An 18,693-nucleotide genomic window follows, 5' to 3' on the forward strand; every position below is an offset into this window, starting at 1 on the left:
AACGTGTTTATTACTACCTCTAGGAATTAGATTGGTCTCTCTCCACAGTCCTACGATCAAAGTCAAAATCTCTGTTGCCTGAAATACCTACATAACATATTTATCATAGGTGATTTCACTAAGTCCCAACTGGCTTTGTTCTACTAACACAACAAATGAAGTCATAATAGCTACTTTACAACAGTGGCCGTTTTCTAAGTTGATGTTGAAAGGATGTGTTGTTTTCTGATGGCATTAACAAGTAACTAGTGAGGTATGGAAATAAGTTCTCTGTAGTCTTAGCCTCACAATGTATAAAGTCATTTCAGCCTGTAGTGTGAATGTGTCTTTAGATTAAATCTGTGCTGACCATTAGACAAATCTTAATACATAATCAGTTTTAATGATCCTCCTCATGTGTGTAAGAGGCCTATTAGAATAGAAATTACTAAAAAGCCTATTTTTAAAAACATTCTAGGAAGATTGCTAAAGGGGAAGGAAAATAGCAAATATGTTTCCATAATATTTACCTCACTGAAAAAAATCACATTTTAAAAAAATATAACAAAACCTTACCTAATGCAATGCTAAAGAAAGGTAAAATTTAAATGCTGTCCTGAGTAAGAGGCTAGAAACTTGGTGTTACAGAACACAACAAAACTGGAATTTCACTGTAATGTGGCAACAGTCTTTCTGACAGCCAATCACTTTACCATTGAACATCTATCAAAGCAGTTATCCAATCCTGAGTACATAATGATATCACCAATCACTGCGATGGGGATATAAAAGCTATAGCATACTCCTCAGGAACCAATATCTATGATGCTAATGTGAGCATTTTGGACATGGGTTTCCAAATTCAGGAAACCATCAAAGATATTGATTAAAACCAATGACTTGTAAGAGGAAGACAGTTTTGCTTTTAAATTGTAAGGACTCCATGTGAGAGAAAGGCTTGATATATTTTGTGACAAAAAGCCATGTTAGAATTAAAACAGTGCAAGACATGCCCAGAGGTAACTATAAACCTTTAAGGCAATTATAAACCTTCAAGTAGATGTTAAGAGTCAATTCTTCACTGCTTTACTCAATAATGTAACAGTTATTATTCTAATATTCTGAAAATCATAAAAAGTAAGTGTCATGAAAAAAATACATATCTTGTCTTTAACTTAGAAAATAAAATTTTATATTTTCAATACACCAAATATTCTTTAGTTTGCTATTTTGTTGAAGAAACAAAGCAGTTAATGTTATTATATGGTTTTATTTATATTTTTCCTGTGGGTGATTGTATTGTTTTGTTCAGATGAGAAACCTTAAGTATAGTTGTGTATCAAGACTTATATAATTGGGTATCAAGTCAGTGTAAGCATGGTATGCCTTTTCAGGTTGTTTACAGTTCATTTGTTAACCAGTGCTTAGTGAGTAACTGGGCGACATCAATCCTGTTGGAAGAAAATGTGTACATCACTATTCCCTTCATTTGGGGGCTGATGTCCATTATGCATCTCTGGATTACAAACTGTAAAAATACCCCAAACAAAATTTGGATACAGAATTTCAGGAGCTCTCGTTGCCCTTGAAATATCTAGAGTTGAAAGAAAAATTCTCTGCTATCTATAGGAGTTTCATTTAATGGGAACTTAAGTTAACCCATTTTATAAATAACTTATTGTTGGTAGTCTATGTTTGTTTAATGTGGGAAATATTTGAAGCAAGGTGAAAACACATCTTGGGGTGGGTGCCATGATCAGCCTGCTCATGTGACTAACTATGTCTCACTTGTAATATAACTAAATGAAAGCAAATGACAAAGAAAGACATGGAAGATTAAGAAATAGTATAACTAAGTGAATCCTGTCAGACAAGACTTATTTCTGTCTGTCAAGAGTTATTGCTAAGATCCTTGGAACAGGGACATTTGTTGTCTAGAAAGCAATATTCTAGCCTCACACTTACGCCTAAATGAGTTCTTTACTAATTCAGTGGAGGATGCTGATTGTGTCATTATGCTACAAATAATATATCAGATGTTTATAAAGGCCATATGACAGATTAAACAACACCAAGATATCTGAAACATCTTTTTCTTGGTAGTACTTGTAGGTATGTTTCTTTGTAATCAAAGGACAGGTGAAATATTTTAATGACTAAACAAAATTATGTACTTTAAAATCAAGGTTTAAAAGAGTAAATGTTACCAATTTGTGTTGAATTTAAATTTTTTATAAAACTAATATTGTTTATATGAAAACAGAGCCTGCATGCACTAGGTATTAGAAGGACTGTTAATAATTTGTCTATTGTCTATGTTCTATAGTTGACCTTTTTATGTTTTAATATATTTCATTTTTATGAATGTATATACTTTATATAGAATCCTTAAAAGTGTAGATTTAGGAATATTATATATTTACTAGATTGCTGAAAGCATTATATATATACATATATATATTTATTAGTGCTTAATGAAAGATTATATCCAGCCAAATATTTTCTTGTAAGTACCACATGGTAGAATTTTAAACACAATATAAACAATATTACATATTTATATATGTATATAAAATATGTTTATAATATGTGTATAAATCTATAAATACATGTGTGCACCAGTGGGGAAACATTTTTATATTAATAGAAGTGGGAAGACCCACCCTAAGTGTAGGTGCAGCAATTTTTCTGGCTGGTCTCTTAGATTGTATAAAACAGAGAGACTAAGGTACATATAGATTTCTTTGCTATCTGCTATGTGCAGACATATTGTGAACAGCTGCTTCATGCTCTGCTGATTCAACTTTCTAACAATGACACCTGTGACTTCTAATATGGGCTGAAATAAACTCTTTCGCTTTTAAGGTTTTGGCTACTACATAGTATCATAGGAACATTAACAAGAGCTAAGATATAAACCTAAAAGATTTGTTTGGTTCTTTGTTTAATGGTTTGTTTCCCACATTAGGGTTAGCAAATTCTAGACATGTGCCCTGCTAGTAAACTACACCGCCATTAAGTAAGTTTCTACTTTCCATATTAATGGAATACTAAAGAATGTACTAAACATATAAACATTAAAAATTACATTTTAAGTAATAATGCCAGTGATTCACTGTATATCTTTGCATTGTATAACTTTATTTCATGAGTTAAATGAAAATGTATTTTTTAAAATTCATAACAAATATTATATTTCCACCTGATTTAGAAGGGCAATTAAGTCCTACCAATACAAGTATTTCCTCTGAACTTGTATTTCATAGGTTGCCTTCATACTAGAAGAATAAATGTTATACAAACTCATTTGAATTTGGGGCTCACTCTAGAAATTAACCTGAATGTAACCATTCTTCTGCTAATCTTAATTTTAAGTATTTATTTTAAAAAATTGGAAATACTTTAGACATCATTACTAATGATAAACATTCCGAGAACTTACATATAGCTTTATAATCTTTATCAAGACTATTAAATATCACAGATTCATTAATAAAATACCTATGAGCTTTTTGAAAAAGTTTTGTTTTGCTTTACTTTTTTAGACATTTGATAGATTGTTTTTCCATCTTTGAGTAAGAAGTTCATATTCCAAGATAAGTACTATTGTTTTTAATATGACTAGTTCCTCTATGCTTCCTCAGGACGGGGTTGGGAGTCTTTCTTCTAGGTTGTATTTATGCAGAATAGGTTCATATGTAGACAGGAAAGAATGGTTGCTGGGTTCTAGGTGGAAAGTATTCCAGGACTGCACTAATTCAACAAATACTTGATCTCAATTCTCTGAATACATATGAACTAATGTGACTTGCGGTAGTAACTAAACAATATGTTATTTATCAAAAAATATTACAAATGATCTTGATTTGTTTTCATTGATCATGGAAAAGCAGAAACTAAAAGTTTATTTACTTCAAACTCTAAATTCTAATTTTTGAGGAAGAATAAAAAACTATGAAAGAAAAACCTTTAAGGTCTATTATACAATTTCAGTTGCTATATGGCTGCTTGGTACAAATAAATACAAATTATAGTAATCTTAAATTGTCAAATCTCAATGTTAAAATAATTAAGTAAAATGAAAAATTAAAAAAATAATTATGTATACATTTATCATAATATAAATATATAAAATATGCTTTATATACTTTCTTTCATTCTTTTTCTAAATGAAAAATAAGTTCTACCACTAGGAAATGTACATCGACTTTATCATATAACTTCAAAACAGGACAAAAATTTTTCAAAGGCATCTTAGTAAGGAAAATGAAAAAAGATGATTTCATATTTAACTTTGACTATGGGGCACATAAATGCATATAGTCACAGATTATGAAAATTTCTATCAACATAGAATTGTATATCTAAATTTTAATTCTCTTTACCACAAAATATATAATTTCAAAAACATAATAGACTTCAATGTCATTATGGCAGCCATAAAATTATGATTCTTTAGACACAATTATAATCTCAATTAAATCAGAAGAAAACTGTATTAAACAATTTGGACTCCTTTTAGATTTTGGTTAAAAAGAGAAAAACACTTCCTACCACATTTGCAGCTTACTGACACAACCAGCATGTTTTCTGCCCCAAAAGGCAACATACTTATGTGATTCTTAGAAGTTGGTAAATTTTCAGCACCCCAGGAGAAAGAAAGATAAGAAAGGAAATTGTGACTTTTGACAATTATTAGTTAGAAAAAAGAGGTAACAATTGCCAAAAAAATCACAAAAGTGAGCATGTTACCTGGCTATGACAAAGAGCACACAACTGACACCCAAGTAAGCCAGCAGAATATACATCCAGATATCAGGGGAGAGAGGATTCAGGAAGGAGAAGACGCCTGGGTTTGTACCATTGGGCTTGCGGTACAAAATACTTATTCCAAGTGTCATAAACGGCTTTGAAAAGTCGATGACCTTCTCACGAACATAGGTTATAGCCAGTGGAGCAACTGCAAGGTCAGCTTTCTGTAGAGAGAAACATAAAGAGGAATATAACGGTGCTAAGTCACCAGTAAAATATCTATAATTGAAGACTTCATACATGAGAATTTCTGTAATGACTATGGTTAAGATCAACAACATTCTTTACCCCGAAGAGCTGACTTACTATTTAATAAGTTACCCATTCCTATGTGATTCCAGAATACTACATCAGTCTTGACAATAACTAGTTAGAAAAAGAAAATAACATTTTGGGATTAAAAAATGAAACCATTGTATATAGAGTAAGTGACATCATTCATGTTGAAATGTCACAGTTATGTTTTTTACTGTACACCGTAAAAATCATTTTTATCTATTATATCTGCCTACATTTATCGGTTGAATTGCAATACAGTAATAACTATGTCAAACTATTTAGCTTAAAATTAAAGAAACATTTCCTGTGCCAACAGAATGACTCAGCAGTTATAGACACTCGCTACCATGCCTAACAACCTGAGCTCTATCACAGAGACCCATATGATAAAAAAAAGCAGACATCCACAAGTAGTCTTCTGACTTCTACATGCATAGCTTCATAGTGTCAACAATTATACATACAGATAATCATGCATTTGTGCATGTACATGTGCACACATGAAGACACTAGCAGAATTTATTAATAAATTATATTCTTTTTCAAAAACACAGAAGAGTTTTCGTAAACAGGTAATTTAAAAAAATTTTTTATCTTTAGTAACTTGAGTATTTCTTATTTACATTTCGACTGTTATTCCCTTTCCCGGTTTCCAGGCCAACATCCCCCTAACCCCTCCCCCTCCCCTTCTATATGGGTGTTCCCCTCCCCATCCTCCCCCCATTACCACCCTCCCCCCAACAATCACATTCACTAGGTGTTCAGTCTTGGCAAGACCAAGGGCTTCCCCTTCCACGGGTACTCTTACTAGGCTATTCATTGCTACCTATGAGGTCGGAGCCCAGGGTCAGTCCAAAACATGTAATTTTTGAATGGATAAAAGATCAACACTCTAAAGCCTTCCCTAAACCACATTAGAAAATTAGTTTTTCTTTTATCTTTTTGTTTTTTCCTTTTCCCACATTTTTCCTTTTATTCAAAATAGAATTTTTTCACATACTATGTTCAGATTATAGTTTCTTCTCTGTTTACTCCTCCCAGGTCCTCCCTTCTACTCTTACTAACCAGATATATTCCCTCTTCCTTTCTCATTAGAAAAGAGGAGGCTATTAATAGTTAATATCAAAATAAGATAAAATAAGATTTCCAATTTCAAAAAGTTGTTAATTTTCCATTGTATTTTAAATATTTTAAAACACTAATGCTTTAATGTCACCATTTTACAACCACATATCCAGATGCTCAAAACATTGATGGAAGTGAATTCTTCAGAAGCTGACTGCTCTAGCTGAGGCCATACTCATGTCTAGAAGCCAAAGACCTCACTCACAGATATCAAATGATTCTCCAGAGCCCTCCCAGCTCCCCAAAAGCACTCCTTCCCATGGGTCAATATTCCAGCCCACAATTCTCTTATCAAAGGCGAGTCAGACACCTGGAACCTGGCAGCCCTCTGCTCTACCAGAAGCCATGGTAGTACCTGGAACCCTAGAGGCCATGACAGTATCCAGAACCCCAGAGGCCATACAAGTAGCAAGAATATCAAGAATCTATTGCTTTATCAGAGACTACAACAGTACCCTAAACCACATAGGCCAACATTGCATAACAGATAGCAGAGGACACACCTTCACCCTAAACTCCAGAGGTAACACAGACCTACAAAACACCAGCAGAAACACCCTAAGGAATAAGATCTATTTGATCACCAGAACCACTGGCCAGTCTAGTAAGAAGACCTGAATGGAAACAGAAATCAACAGAAAATAATCTATCCAATAAAGATAAATTCAGAAATTAGGAAACGAAATCTAAATTACCACAAACTTGCATGCATAGAGACCAGTGACAAACCACAGTTATCAACAACCAGGACAATACAGTAACACCAGAATCCAGCTATCCAGCTAGGTCAAGCCTAGCATATTATAACACAGCTGACTCATTGATAAGTGGATATTAGCCCAAATGCTCGAATTACCCTAGCTGCATAGAACACATGAAACTCAAGAAGGATGACCAAAATGTGAATGCTTCACTCCTTCTTTAAAAGGGGAACAAGAATACCCTTGGGAGGGAATAAGGAGGCAAAGTTTAGAACAGAGGCAGAAGGAACACCCATTCAGACCCTGCCCCACATGTGGCCCATACATATACAGCCACCAAACTAGATAAGATGGATGAAGCAAAGAAGTGCAGGCTGATAGGAACCAGATGTAGATCTCTCCTGAGAGACACACCCAGAATACAGCAAATACATAGGTGAATCCCATCATTAAACCACTGAACTGAGAACGGGAACCCTGTTGAAGGAATCATAGAAAGGACTGAAAGAGCTTGAAGGGGCTTGAGACCCCACATGAACAACAATGCCAACCAACCAGAGCTTCCAGGGACTAAGCCACTACCCAAGACTATACATGGACTGACCCTGGGCTCCAACCTCATAGGTAGCAATGAATATCCTAGTAAGAGCACCAGTGGAAGGGGAAGCCCTTGGTCCTTCCAAGACTGAACACCTAGTGAACATGATTGTTGGGGGGAGGGTGGTAATGGGGGGACGATGGGAGGCGAACACCCATGTAGAAGGGGAGGGAGAGGGGTTAGGGGGATGTTGGCCCGGAAACCGGGAAAGGGAATAACAATCCAAATGTAAATAAAAAATACCCAAGTTAATAAAGATGAAAAAAAATAACACAGCTGAAATACAGAAACACATGTATGTACACACACACACACACACACACACACAAAACCATAAAAACCAATGTTATAAATATGACGGAAGCCCATAGAGAGGAAATGAATAAATCACCTAAAGAGATTCAAGAAAACAAAAATAAATAATACAAGGAAAATTTTTCTTAAGAGAGCCAAGGGGGAGGGGTGAGAACAGGTGAAGGAAATGAAGAAAGCTGTAAACAAACAAACAAACAAAACAAAAACAATTTAAAACAAAGTCAAATTCAAACAATATCTTTTTTCTAACCCAACCCTACAGAAGACACTAGAATGAAAAATACATCACAAGGAGAGAAACTACACCAAAGAAAACACAAGAAAATATGTCATTTCACAACAAACTGAAGAGAATCAAACACACATAAAATACCACCTCCAACAACAAAAATAAATCATGTCCCTTTAATATCCCTCAAAATCAATGAACTCAGTTCTCCAATAAAAATACACAGGCTAACAGACTGGATACATAAATAGGATCCAACATTTTGCTGCATACAGGAAACATACCTCAGCAAAAAAGACAGACACTACCTCTGAGTAAAGGGCTGGAAAAAATTTTCAAAGAAAATGGTCCCAAGACACAAGATGGAGTAGCCATTCTAATATCCAATAAAATAGACTTTCAACCAAAAGTAATCAAAAGAGACGGGAGAAGATTTTTCATTCTCATCAAAGGAAAAATCCACAAAAATAAAGTCTCAATTCTGAACTTCTATGACCCAAATGCAGGACAATCATATTTGGAAAAAAATTGAAACTCATACAATAACACCCCATTCTCACTAAAGACCACAATAGGTCATTGAAACAGAAACTAAACAGAGACACAGTGAAACTAACAAAAACTTATCAAACAAATGGATTTAACAGATATCTACCAAACATTTCACCCCCCAAGACAACCTTCATACAGACATTGGAGACATCCTACATTAGCAACTTGATAGCACACCTGAAAGCATTGAACAAAATGAAGCAAGCACACCGAAGAGGAGTAGAGGGCAGGAAATAATCATATGCAGGGCTGTAATCAACAAATTAGAAACAAAGAACAATACAAAGAATCAACAAAACCAAGGTGGTTCTTTTAGAAAATCAGCAAGACAGATAAACCCTTAGCAAAACAAAATAAAGGGCACAGAGACAGTACCCTAATTAACAAAATCTGATAGGAAAAGGAAGACATAAAAACAAAAACCAAGGAAGGATTGAAAGAGCTGAAGGGACTTGCAACCCCATAAGAACAACAATTCCTACTAACCAGAGCTTCCAGGGACTAAACCACTACCCAAAGTCTGTACATGGACTGACCCAGGGCTCCAACTGCATATGTAGCAGAGAATAGCCTTTTGGGGGCACCAGTGGAAGGAGAAGCCCTTGGTCCTGCCAAGGTTGGACCCCCAGTGAAGAGGAATGTCGGGAGCGGTAAGGGAGGTGGATGGAGGGAATACCCTTATGGGGCTTATGGACAGGAAACCGGGAAAGGGAATAAAATTTGAAATTTAAATAAAGAAATATATTCAATAAAAAAACAAATAAATTTTAAAAAATCATCAGATCTTATTACAAAAGTGTATACTCAGCAAAACTGAAAAATCTAGATGAAATGGATGGTTTTCTGGGATACTGCATTCAAAAGTTAACTAAAGATCAGATAAACTGTCTAAACAATGTCATAATCCTTAAGGACATAGAAGTAGTCATTAAAAATCTCCAAACTCCTAAAAGCCCAGAGACAGATGGTTATAGTGCAGAATTTTACGAGACCTCCAAAGAAGAGCTAACACCAATGCTCTTCAAACTATTCCACAAAGTAGAAACAGAAGGAACACTACCTATTTCATTCTGTGAAGCCACAGCTACTCTGACACCAAATGCACACAAAAAACCCAACAAAGAAGTAGAACTTCAGGCCAATTTCACATATGAAAATAGATGCAAAAATACTCCATAAAATTCTTGCAAACTAAATATGAGACACATCAAAACAATGCACAACAATCAAGTGGGCTTAATCTTAGGGATTCAGGGATGGTTCAATATAGGAAAATCCATCAACATAAAACACTATATAAATATAGTAAAAGAAAAAAATATACATTCAATGCAATTCCCATGAATATCCAACAAAATTCTTCATAGACATAGAAAGAGAAAATCTCAACTTTATATGGAAAAAATAAAACCCAGAATAGCCAGCACAATTGTTAACAATAAAAGAATTTCTGGGGGGATTTACCATCCCTGAAGAAAGTTTCTGTAAGTCAAAGGACACTCTCAAAAGAACGTAAATGATACCTATAGATTGGGAAAAATTTAAACTGACCCCACATACCCTAGAAGGCTAATATTCAAAATATATAAAGAACTAAAGAATGGTCAAGAAACACTTAAAGAAATGTTAAATGTCATCATGGAATTGCAAATCAAAATGACCCAGAGATTCCACCTTATATCAGTCAGAATAACTAAGATCAAAAACACCTGTCACAAACTGGTGACAGTACTTGTTGTCGAGAATGTGGAGAAAGAGGAACACTCCTCCATTGTTGGTGGAATTGCAAGCTGGTACAACCACTCTGGAAATCAATCTGGAGGTTCCTTGGAAAACTGGAAATAGATCTAGTTGAAGACCCAGCCATACCACTCGAGCATATTTAAGAAAGATACCCCACAATACCACAGGGATACATGCTCCACTATGTTCATAGTGGCCTTATTTGTAATAGCCAGAAGCTGGAAAAAACCCTGATGGCCCACAAACGAAGAAAGGATACAGAAAATCAAGTTCATTTATATAATGGAATACTATGCAGCTATTAAGAATGGACACTTCATGGGTTTTGCAGGCAAATGGATAGAACTAGAAAATATCATCCTGAGTGAGGTAACTGAGAACCAAAAGAATGTGCATGGTATGTACTCACTAATGAGTGGATGTTAGCCAAAAATGTACGGAATACCTCAGGTACAATCCACAGAACTCAAGAAGATTAACATGCAGAAGGACCCACCTGAGGATGCCTAAATCTTACTTGGAAGGGAAAAGAAAACAATCAAAGAAGGCAGAGGGAGGGAGGGATCTTGTCGGGGAGGGTGTGGAAAGGGTGAGAAATAGAGGAACATAATCATGTATTATGTATGTAAGGTGTGGAGCAGGAGAGATGCCACAAGGTCCAGCAGAATGGATACAATTATGCAACCTTGGAGGCATGGGAGCTGTGGAGACCCTCTAGAAAGTACCAGATACCTAGGAGGTGAGAAACTCTCAAGACTCAAAGGAAGGAACCTTAGATGAAATGTCCAACAGTATGGAGAGAGTACTCATAGTATCAACCTTCAGTAGAAAAACAGGAAGGGCATCAAGTGGAGGGATGAGGTTGCCATCCCACAGTCAAAAGTCTCTGACTCTGTCTAAAAGAAATGCAGGGACAAAAACGGAGAAGAGACTGAGAGAAAGATGGTCCAGTGTCTGGTCTAATTTTGGAACCATTTCAAGGGAAGGTTCTAAGGCCTGATGCTATTACTGATGCTATGGTGTGCTTACAGTAAGGAGCCTAGCATGTTGGTCCTCTGATAGTCCCAACAAGCAGCTGACTAAAACAGATGTAGATACTTACACCCAAACAATGACTGAAGTCTGGGACACCTGTGGTTGAATTAGGGAAAGGCTGGAAGAAACTGAGGAAGACCCCATAGGAAAATCAGCAGTCTCATCTAACCTGGACCCCTGAGATCTCTCAGACACTGAGCCAACAACCAGGCAGCACACACAATCTGGTCAGAGGCCCCTGACACATATACAGCAGAGGACATATACAGTCTGGCCTCGATGGGAGATGTACCTAACCCTTGAGAGGTTTAAAGCCCCAGGGAGTAGGGAGGCCAAGAGGGAGGGGGGAATCCTTTTAGAGACAGGGGTGAGGAGGAATGGTATGAGGAACTTACTGGAGGGCTGACAGGATTGTAAAACAATACAAGTAATAAAAATAAATAAATAATAAAAAGAAATGTTTAATATCCCTAGTTATCAATTGCTGATTGCTGTTGGGATTGCAAATTTGGAGCTTCCTCTGAAAACTGGAAATAGATCTGTGTAGCATGTTGGCATATATCCCAAAGATGCTCCACCATCTTACAAGAAAAACTGATCCACTATATTCATAACAGCCTTATTAATAATAGCCCAGAACTGAAAGCAATCCAGATGTCCCTCAACTTAAGAATAGATACAGAAAATGTCATTCATTTACATATTGGAAAAGTATTCAGCTATTAAAAATGAGGACATCATGAATTTGCAGGCAAATGGATGATATTAGAAAATATCACCCTGAGTGATGTAACCCTGAACCAGAAGGACATGCATGGTATATAGTTACTGATAAGTGCATACTAGCCAAAAAGTACAGAATACCCATGATACACCCCAAAAACCCAAAGAAGTTATATAGGAAGGAAGGCCCAAGTAAGTATGCTTCAATCTCGCTTAGAAGGGTAGACAAAATAATCACAAGCGTCAGATGGAGGGAGATTTCTGGGTATGAGAGGGGAGGAGCATGGAAAAGGGGGGCAGGACTGGATATGAAGGGGGGGCAAGAGAGAAGTCCCGAGGGCCAGGAGAGTGAATAGAAATAAGTGCCTCCAGGAGTAGGAAATGGAGGGAACCTCTAGAAGTCCTAGAGACCTGAGATGTGAGAGGCTCTCCAGACTCAATGTGGGTGACCTTAGCTGAAATTCCCAAGAGTGTGGAGGAAGAAACTGAAGAGTACAAAAGGGAGTGTGGCAGGGCCCCCCAGTGAAGAGATGGTGACACCAACTCTCCTTCAAAATTTTTGACCCAGAATCGTTCCTGTCTAGAAGACATGCAGGGTCAAAAACAGGATAGAGACTGAAGGAAGGAATGGTCAACAAATTTATGGCACAATTTGGGATCCATCCTATGGGTAGGTACCAAATTATGACCCTATTATTGATGCCCTGTTGTACTTGTAAACAGGAGCCTAGCATACCTGTCCTCTGAGAGGCTCTACCAGCAGCTGACTAAGACAGATGTAGATACTCCTAGCCAATCATTAGACTGAGGTCATGATTCCCTATGGAAGAGTTAGGGGAAGGATTGAAGGAACTGCAGGGCAACCCCATAGGAAAACCAATACTATCAACTAACCTGGACCCCTGGGAGTTCCTAGAGACTAAGCCACGAACCAAAGAGCATACATGGTTTGGTCAGAGGTCCCTGGCATATATGAAGAAGAGGACTGACTGCCTTGCCTAGTCCCAGTGGGTGAGAATTGCCTAATCCTGTAGAAATTTGTTGCCCCAGAGAAGGGGAATGCTGGAGAGGGAGGCATCACCACAGAAGTGAAGGGGAGGGGGAATGGGGTGAAGAAATCTGGGAAGGGAGGATGGGGAGGGTGGGTTAAGATTTGGGATATAAATAAATAAAAGTTAACAAAAAATATGTTCTCATAAAAAGAGTTTAAGGCAATGAAAATATTCTAAAATCTGAAGGAAAAAGAACTGTAAACAAAGAAAAAACAAAAACAGAAAAAATACAAATGAGGAAATGACAGAAATGGAAAATCTAGGTAAATTAATAGGAAGTACAGACACAGTATCACCAACAGAATACTAGATGAAAGAATGATTCTAACCCAGGATAGCTAAAGCTATCCTCAACAATAAAAGGACTTCAGGGGGAATCACTATCCCTGAACTCAAGCAGTATTACAGAGCAATAGTGATAAAAACTGCATGGTATTGGTACAGAGACAGACAGATAGACCAATGGAATAGAATTGAAGACCCAGAAATGAACCCACACACCTATGGTCACTTGATTTTTGACAAAGGAGCCAAAACCATCCAATGGAAAAAAGATAGCATTTTCAGCAAATGGTGCTGGTTCAACTGGAGGGCAACATGTAGAAGAATGCAGATCGATCCATGCTTATCACCCTGTACAAAGCTTAAGTCGAAGTGGATCAAGGACCTCCACATCAAACCAGACACACTCAAACTAATAGAAGAAAAACTAGGGAAGCATCTGGAACACATGGGCACTGGAAAAAATTTCCTGAACAAAACACCAATGGCTTATGCTCTAAGATCAAGAATTGACAAATGGGATCTCATAAAACTGCAAAGCTTCTGTAAGGCAAAGGACACTGTGGTTAGGACAAAACGGCAACCAACAGATTGGGAAAAGATCTTTACCAACCCTACAACAGATAGAGGCCTTATATCCAAAATATACAAAGAACTCAAGAAGTTAGACCGCAGGGAAACAAATAACCCTATTAAAAAATGGGGTTCAGAGCTAAACAAAGAATTCACAGCTGAGGAATGCCGAATGGCTGAGAAACACCTAAAGAAATGTTCAACATCTTTAGTCATAAGGGAAATGCAAATCAAAACAACCCTGAGATTTCACCTCACACCAGTGCGATTGGCTAAGATCAAAAACTCAGGTGACAGCAGATGCTGGCGAGGATGTGGAGAAAGAGGAACACTCCTCCATTGTTGGTGGGATTGCAGACTGGTAAAACCATTCTGGAAATCAGTCTGGAGGTTCCTCAGAAAATTGGACATTGAACTGCCTGAGGATCCAGCTATACCTCTCTTGGGCATATACCCAAAAGATGCCTCAACATATAAAAGAGACACGTGCTCCACTATGTTCATCGCAGCCTTATTTATAATAGCCAGAAAATGGAAAGAACCCAGATGCCCTTCAACAGAGGAATGGATACAGAAAATGTGGTACATCTACACAATGGAATACTACTCAGCTATCAAAAACAACGAGTTTATGAAATTCGTAGGCAAATGGTTGGAACTGGAAAATATCATCCTGAGTGAACTAACCCAATCACAGAAAGACATACATGGTATGCACTCATTGATAAGTGGCTATTAGCCCAAATGCTTGAATTACCCTAGATCCCTAGAACAAACGAAACTCAAGACGGATGATCAAAATGTGAATGCTTCACTCCTTCTTTAAATGAGGAAAAAGAATACCCTTGGCAGGGAAGGGAGAGGCAAAGATTAAAACAGAGACTGAAGGAACACCCATTCAGAGCCTGTCCCACATTTGGCCCATACATATACAGCCACCCAATTAGACAAGATGGATGAAGCAAAGAAGTGCAGACCGACAGGAGCCGGATGTAGATCGCTCCTGAGAGACACAGCCAGAATACAGCAAATACAGAGGCGAATGCCAGCAGCAAACCACTGAACTGAGAATAGGTCCCCTATTGAAGGAATCAGAGAAAGAACTGGAAGAGCTTGAAGGGGCTCGAGACCCCAAAAGTACAACAATGCCAAGCAACCAGAGCTTCCAGGGACTAAGCCACTACCTAAAGACTATACATGGACTGACCCTGGACTCTGACCCCATAGGTAGCAATGAATATCCTAGTAAGAGCACCAGTGGAAGGGGAAGCCCTGGGTCCTGCTAAGACTGAACCCCCAGTGAACTAGTCTATGGGAGGAGGGCGGCAATGGTGGGAGGGTTGGGAGGGGAACACCCATAAGGAAGGGGAGGGGGGAGGGGGATGTTTGCCCGGAAACCGGGAAAGGGAATAACACTCGAAATGTATATAAGAAATACTCAAGTTAATAAAAAAAAAAAAAAAAAAAAAAAAGAATGATTCTTTGTCATAGCAGATTCAATAAAAGAAATTGATATATCAATCAAAAATGTTCAGTATTAAAAATTCCTGACAAAAAACATTGAGGAAATCTGGGACACTATGAAAATAGCAATCCTAAGAATAATAGGAATAGAAGAAAAATAATCCCAGTTCAAAGGACCAAATATATTTTTAACAAAATCATTGAAGACAATTGTCTTTACCTTAAGTGGACATGCCTATAAAGGTAAAAGAAACTTATAGAACACCAAATAGATTGGATCAGAAGGCAAGTTTTCCACACCACATAATAAGTAAAGAAATAAATATACAGAACAAAGGGGGAATATTCAAAACTACAAGGGAAAACAGCCAAGTAATATAAAAAAGTAGAAAGAAGTATTAGAATTTCAACCAACTCCTCAAAGGAGACACCAAAAGCCAGAAGGGCCTGGACTTGTAGATCACAAATTGCAGTCCAGAATACTATGCTCAGCAAGGATTTCGATCACCACAAATGAACAAAACAAGATATTCCATAAGAAATCAAATTTAAATAATATCTATCCATAAACCCAACCCTATGAAAGTTATTGCAAGGAAAACTTTATTCCAAGGAGGCTAACTACACCCATGAAAACATACAAAGTACATAATCTCACAAAAGCAAATGCGAGAAAAGGAAGAACTCCTCTCTCTCTCTCTCTCTCTCTCTCTCTCTCTCTCTCTCTCCTCTCTTACACACACACACACACACACACACACACACACACACACACATACACTCAACACCAACACCCAAAACAAAATATCAGAAATTCACAACCATTTGTCGTAAATATATGAAAAGTACCTAGCCATCAAATAGACATTTCCTCAGAGGTAAGTGCAGGAAAACATTTTTCAAGCAAATGAACACAAGAAATAAGGTGATGTAACCATTCTATGATCTATCAAAATCGACTTTCAACCAGAATTATTTAAAAGAGATGGGCAAGGACACTTCACATACATCAGACAAAAGTTCACCAAGATAACGTCTTTACAAGAGTTGCCCTCGGTTGTGATATTGCTTCACAGCAATGGAATCCCTAGCTAAGACAGGGAACAAGGAGCTGGACAGCAGAGAAACCTAGAAATCAGAAAAGAAAAGAAAAAAGTCCATGACATGTTTCTAATGATACTCTGCTATACTGGTAGGCCTCGCATAATTGTCATCAGAGAGTCTTCATCCACCGACGGATGGAAACAGATGCAAAGGACCCATAGCCAAAAATTGAGCAGAACTTGGAGAATGCTGCGGAAGAGGGACAGAAAGAATTGTAGAAGCTAGAGTTGCCAAGAACACCACAAGAAAGCAAGCAGAATGAGCTAACTTTGGCCCATAGGGGCTCATAGAGACTGAACCAACAGTCAGGAGGCTGCATGGTTCTGACCTGGGCCCTCTGCTTTTATGTTATGGTTGTGTAGCTTGGCTATCTTGTAGGACTCTTAACTGTGGGTGGAAGGGTTGTCTCTGATTCTTCCTGATTTGAAAACTATTTGCCTCCTACTGGGTTGCTTTTTCCATCCTTAATATGAAGGAAGGTGCCTAGTCTTACTTCATCTGCCATGTGTTGTTGATATTCCCGGGAAGCCTGTTTTTTTTTTTTTTTTTTTGAGGAGAAAAGGAGGACTGGATTTTGTTGGGGAGGTGCCAGGTAAGGACTAAGAGGGAAAGGAGAGCAGAAACATCAAGGTCATGTTGAAATGTATGAAAGACGAATAAGAAACAAGCAAACAGACATTGCAGAAAGTCATTATAATATTCTAATGCATGCAATGTGTCATTATAATAATCTAATGCATTGCAGGGTGTCCTAATATTCTAATATGACACTGGTTTCTATGCTAATAAGCTATGTTTCTGCAGCCATTTTATTTTGATAAACATAAAGAGCTTTCTGAGGGCAAACATGTTCCTTTTAGAGAACACCAAAAAAAAATGCAATTAGGTCCTTCAAAGTATCGTTAACAATATTATTCTTTAGGCTTTCATGTGCTGATGGATGTGAGGGCTAAGGAACATTTCCTCGTTTTAAAAGTAGCTTCTTCAAAAGCTGGGGGAAAAATGTGCTTCAACCTACTCTGTTTAATTATGATCATATTTCATGTTCATAAATCATGGAAAGACCAGCTTTAGAATAATCACTGCAGTACTCTTTAATTATGTTATATAATGCAGGTATTATATTAAGAACTTCATATGAATTATCACGTTTAATCCTCAGACAAACCCACTGTTATTTCTTTTTCTAAGGAAGGAAAATTAATCTTAAGAACATGGGAAATGTATTCATTCTTAATGGGGCAGACTCAACAGTAGAAGCAAGCTCCATGCAGAAGCAATTGGAGCCTACTCCTAGGACACAGCCATTCCGCACATCTCGGGAGCCAGCAAGGAATTCATAGTAGAGTCCGCTGTCATTCCCTTACTCACCTACTTTCATTCATGCATCCATTCAAAAAGAGTTTGGAAAGGTGGTAACTATATCAAGGCAAGGCCTATAAGTGATAGATTACAATCTGAGAAAACTCAAAGTTTGGGCAAAGAAGGTTTTTAATGTAGGAAGGTCAAAGAAGAGAAAAAAGTAATGTTTTGAATGAGACAGGTAGCAATACTATTAAAGTAAGAAAATGTTAACTCAACAATACAGATTACAAATAAAAGGAAGTTAATCTCAAGATCTTCGTGTTTGCCTCTCTTGTTGAAGTTGAAAACAAACTACACTTTATTTATCTACCAATTCAGTTTGATAACTCATCTCCTTATCAATGAGAACCCAGCGTTTATTAGGTATAAAGTAAGTCCATGAAGATGCTTCACAGTAATGAACACTTTTATGCTTTAAATAAAACTTTATTTTTGATATATGACATGATGTTTACATATATGGGTAGAGCAACTACATATAACCAGTTAATCTATTTTGATATTAACTCCACAAATCTTTCATTCATGCTGAGGACAGCTCAGTATGAAAACAGAGCTGCTATATTAGTCAAATATATATATATGCTGAATGCACACACATTTCAAATTAACTTAGTATTTGATTCCAAAATATAAAGAAAAAACACAGAAATTACACATTAAATGCTGTACAAGGATAGCATATACGCAGAGATGATCTCATTTTTCCACATGATAAGGAAGTGCATATAACCTTGCTGTGTTATGTATTGCATTGTCCCT

At 37.1% G+C, this 18,693-nt stretch overlaps 1 protein-coding gene across 1 annotated transcript in view; it reads right to left on the reverse strand.

The window, feature by feature from the left end:
• Window positions 1-18,693, reverse strand: part of Grik2 (glutamate ionotropic receptor kainate type subunit 2) — a 697,720-nt gene that overhangs the window by 171,090 nt on the left and 507,937 nt on the right. Inside the window, 1 exon segment of the mRNA NM_019309.2 lies at window positions 4,732-4,955. Within this exon segment, the coding sequence (NP_062182.1) occupies window positions 4,732-4,955 (224 nt within the window).

The sequence above is a fragment of the Rattus norvegicus genome, chromosome 20 (assembly GCF_036323735.1).
Source record: "Rattus norvegicus strain BN/NHsdMcwi chromosome 20, GRCr8, whole genome shotgun sequence".
Lineage (NCBI taxonomy): Eukaryota > Metazoa > Chordata > Mammalia > Rodentia > Muridae > Rattus > Rattus norvegicus.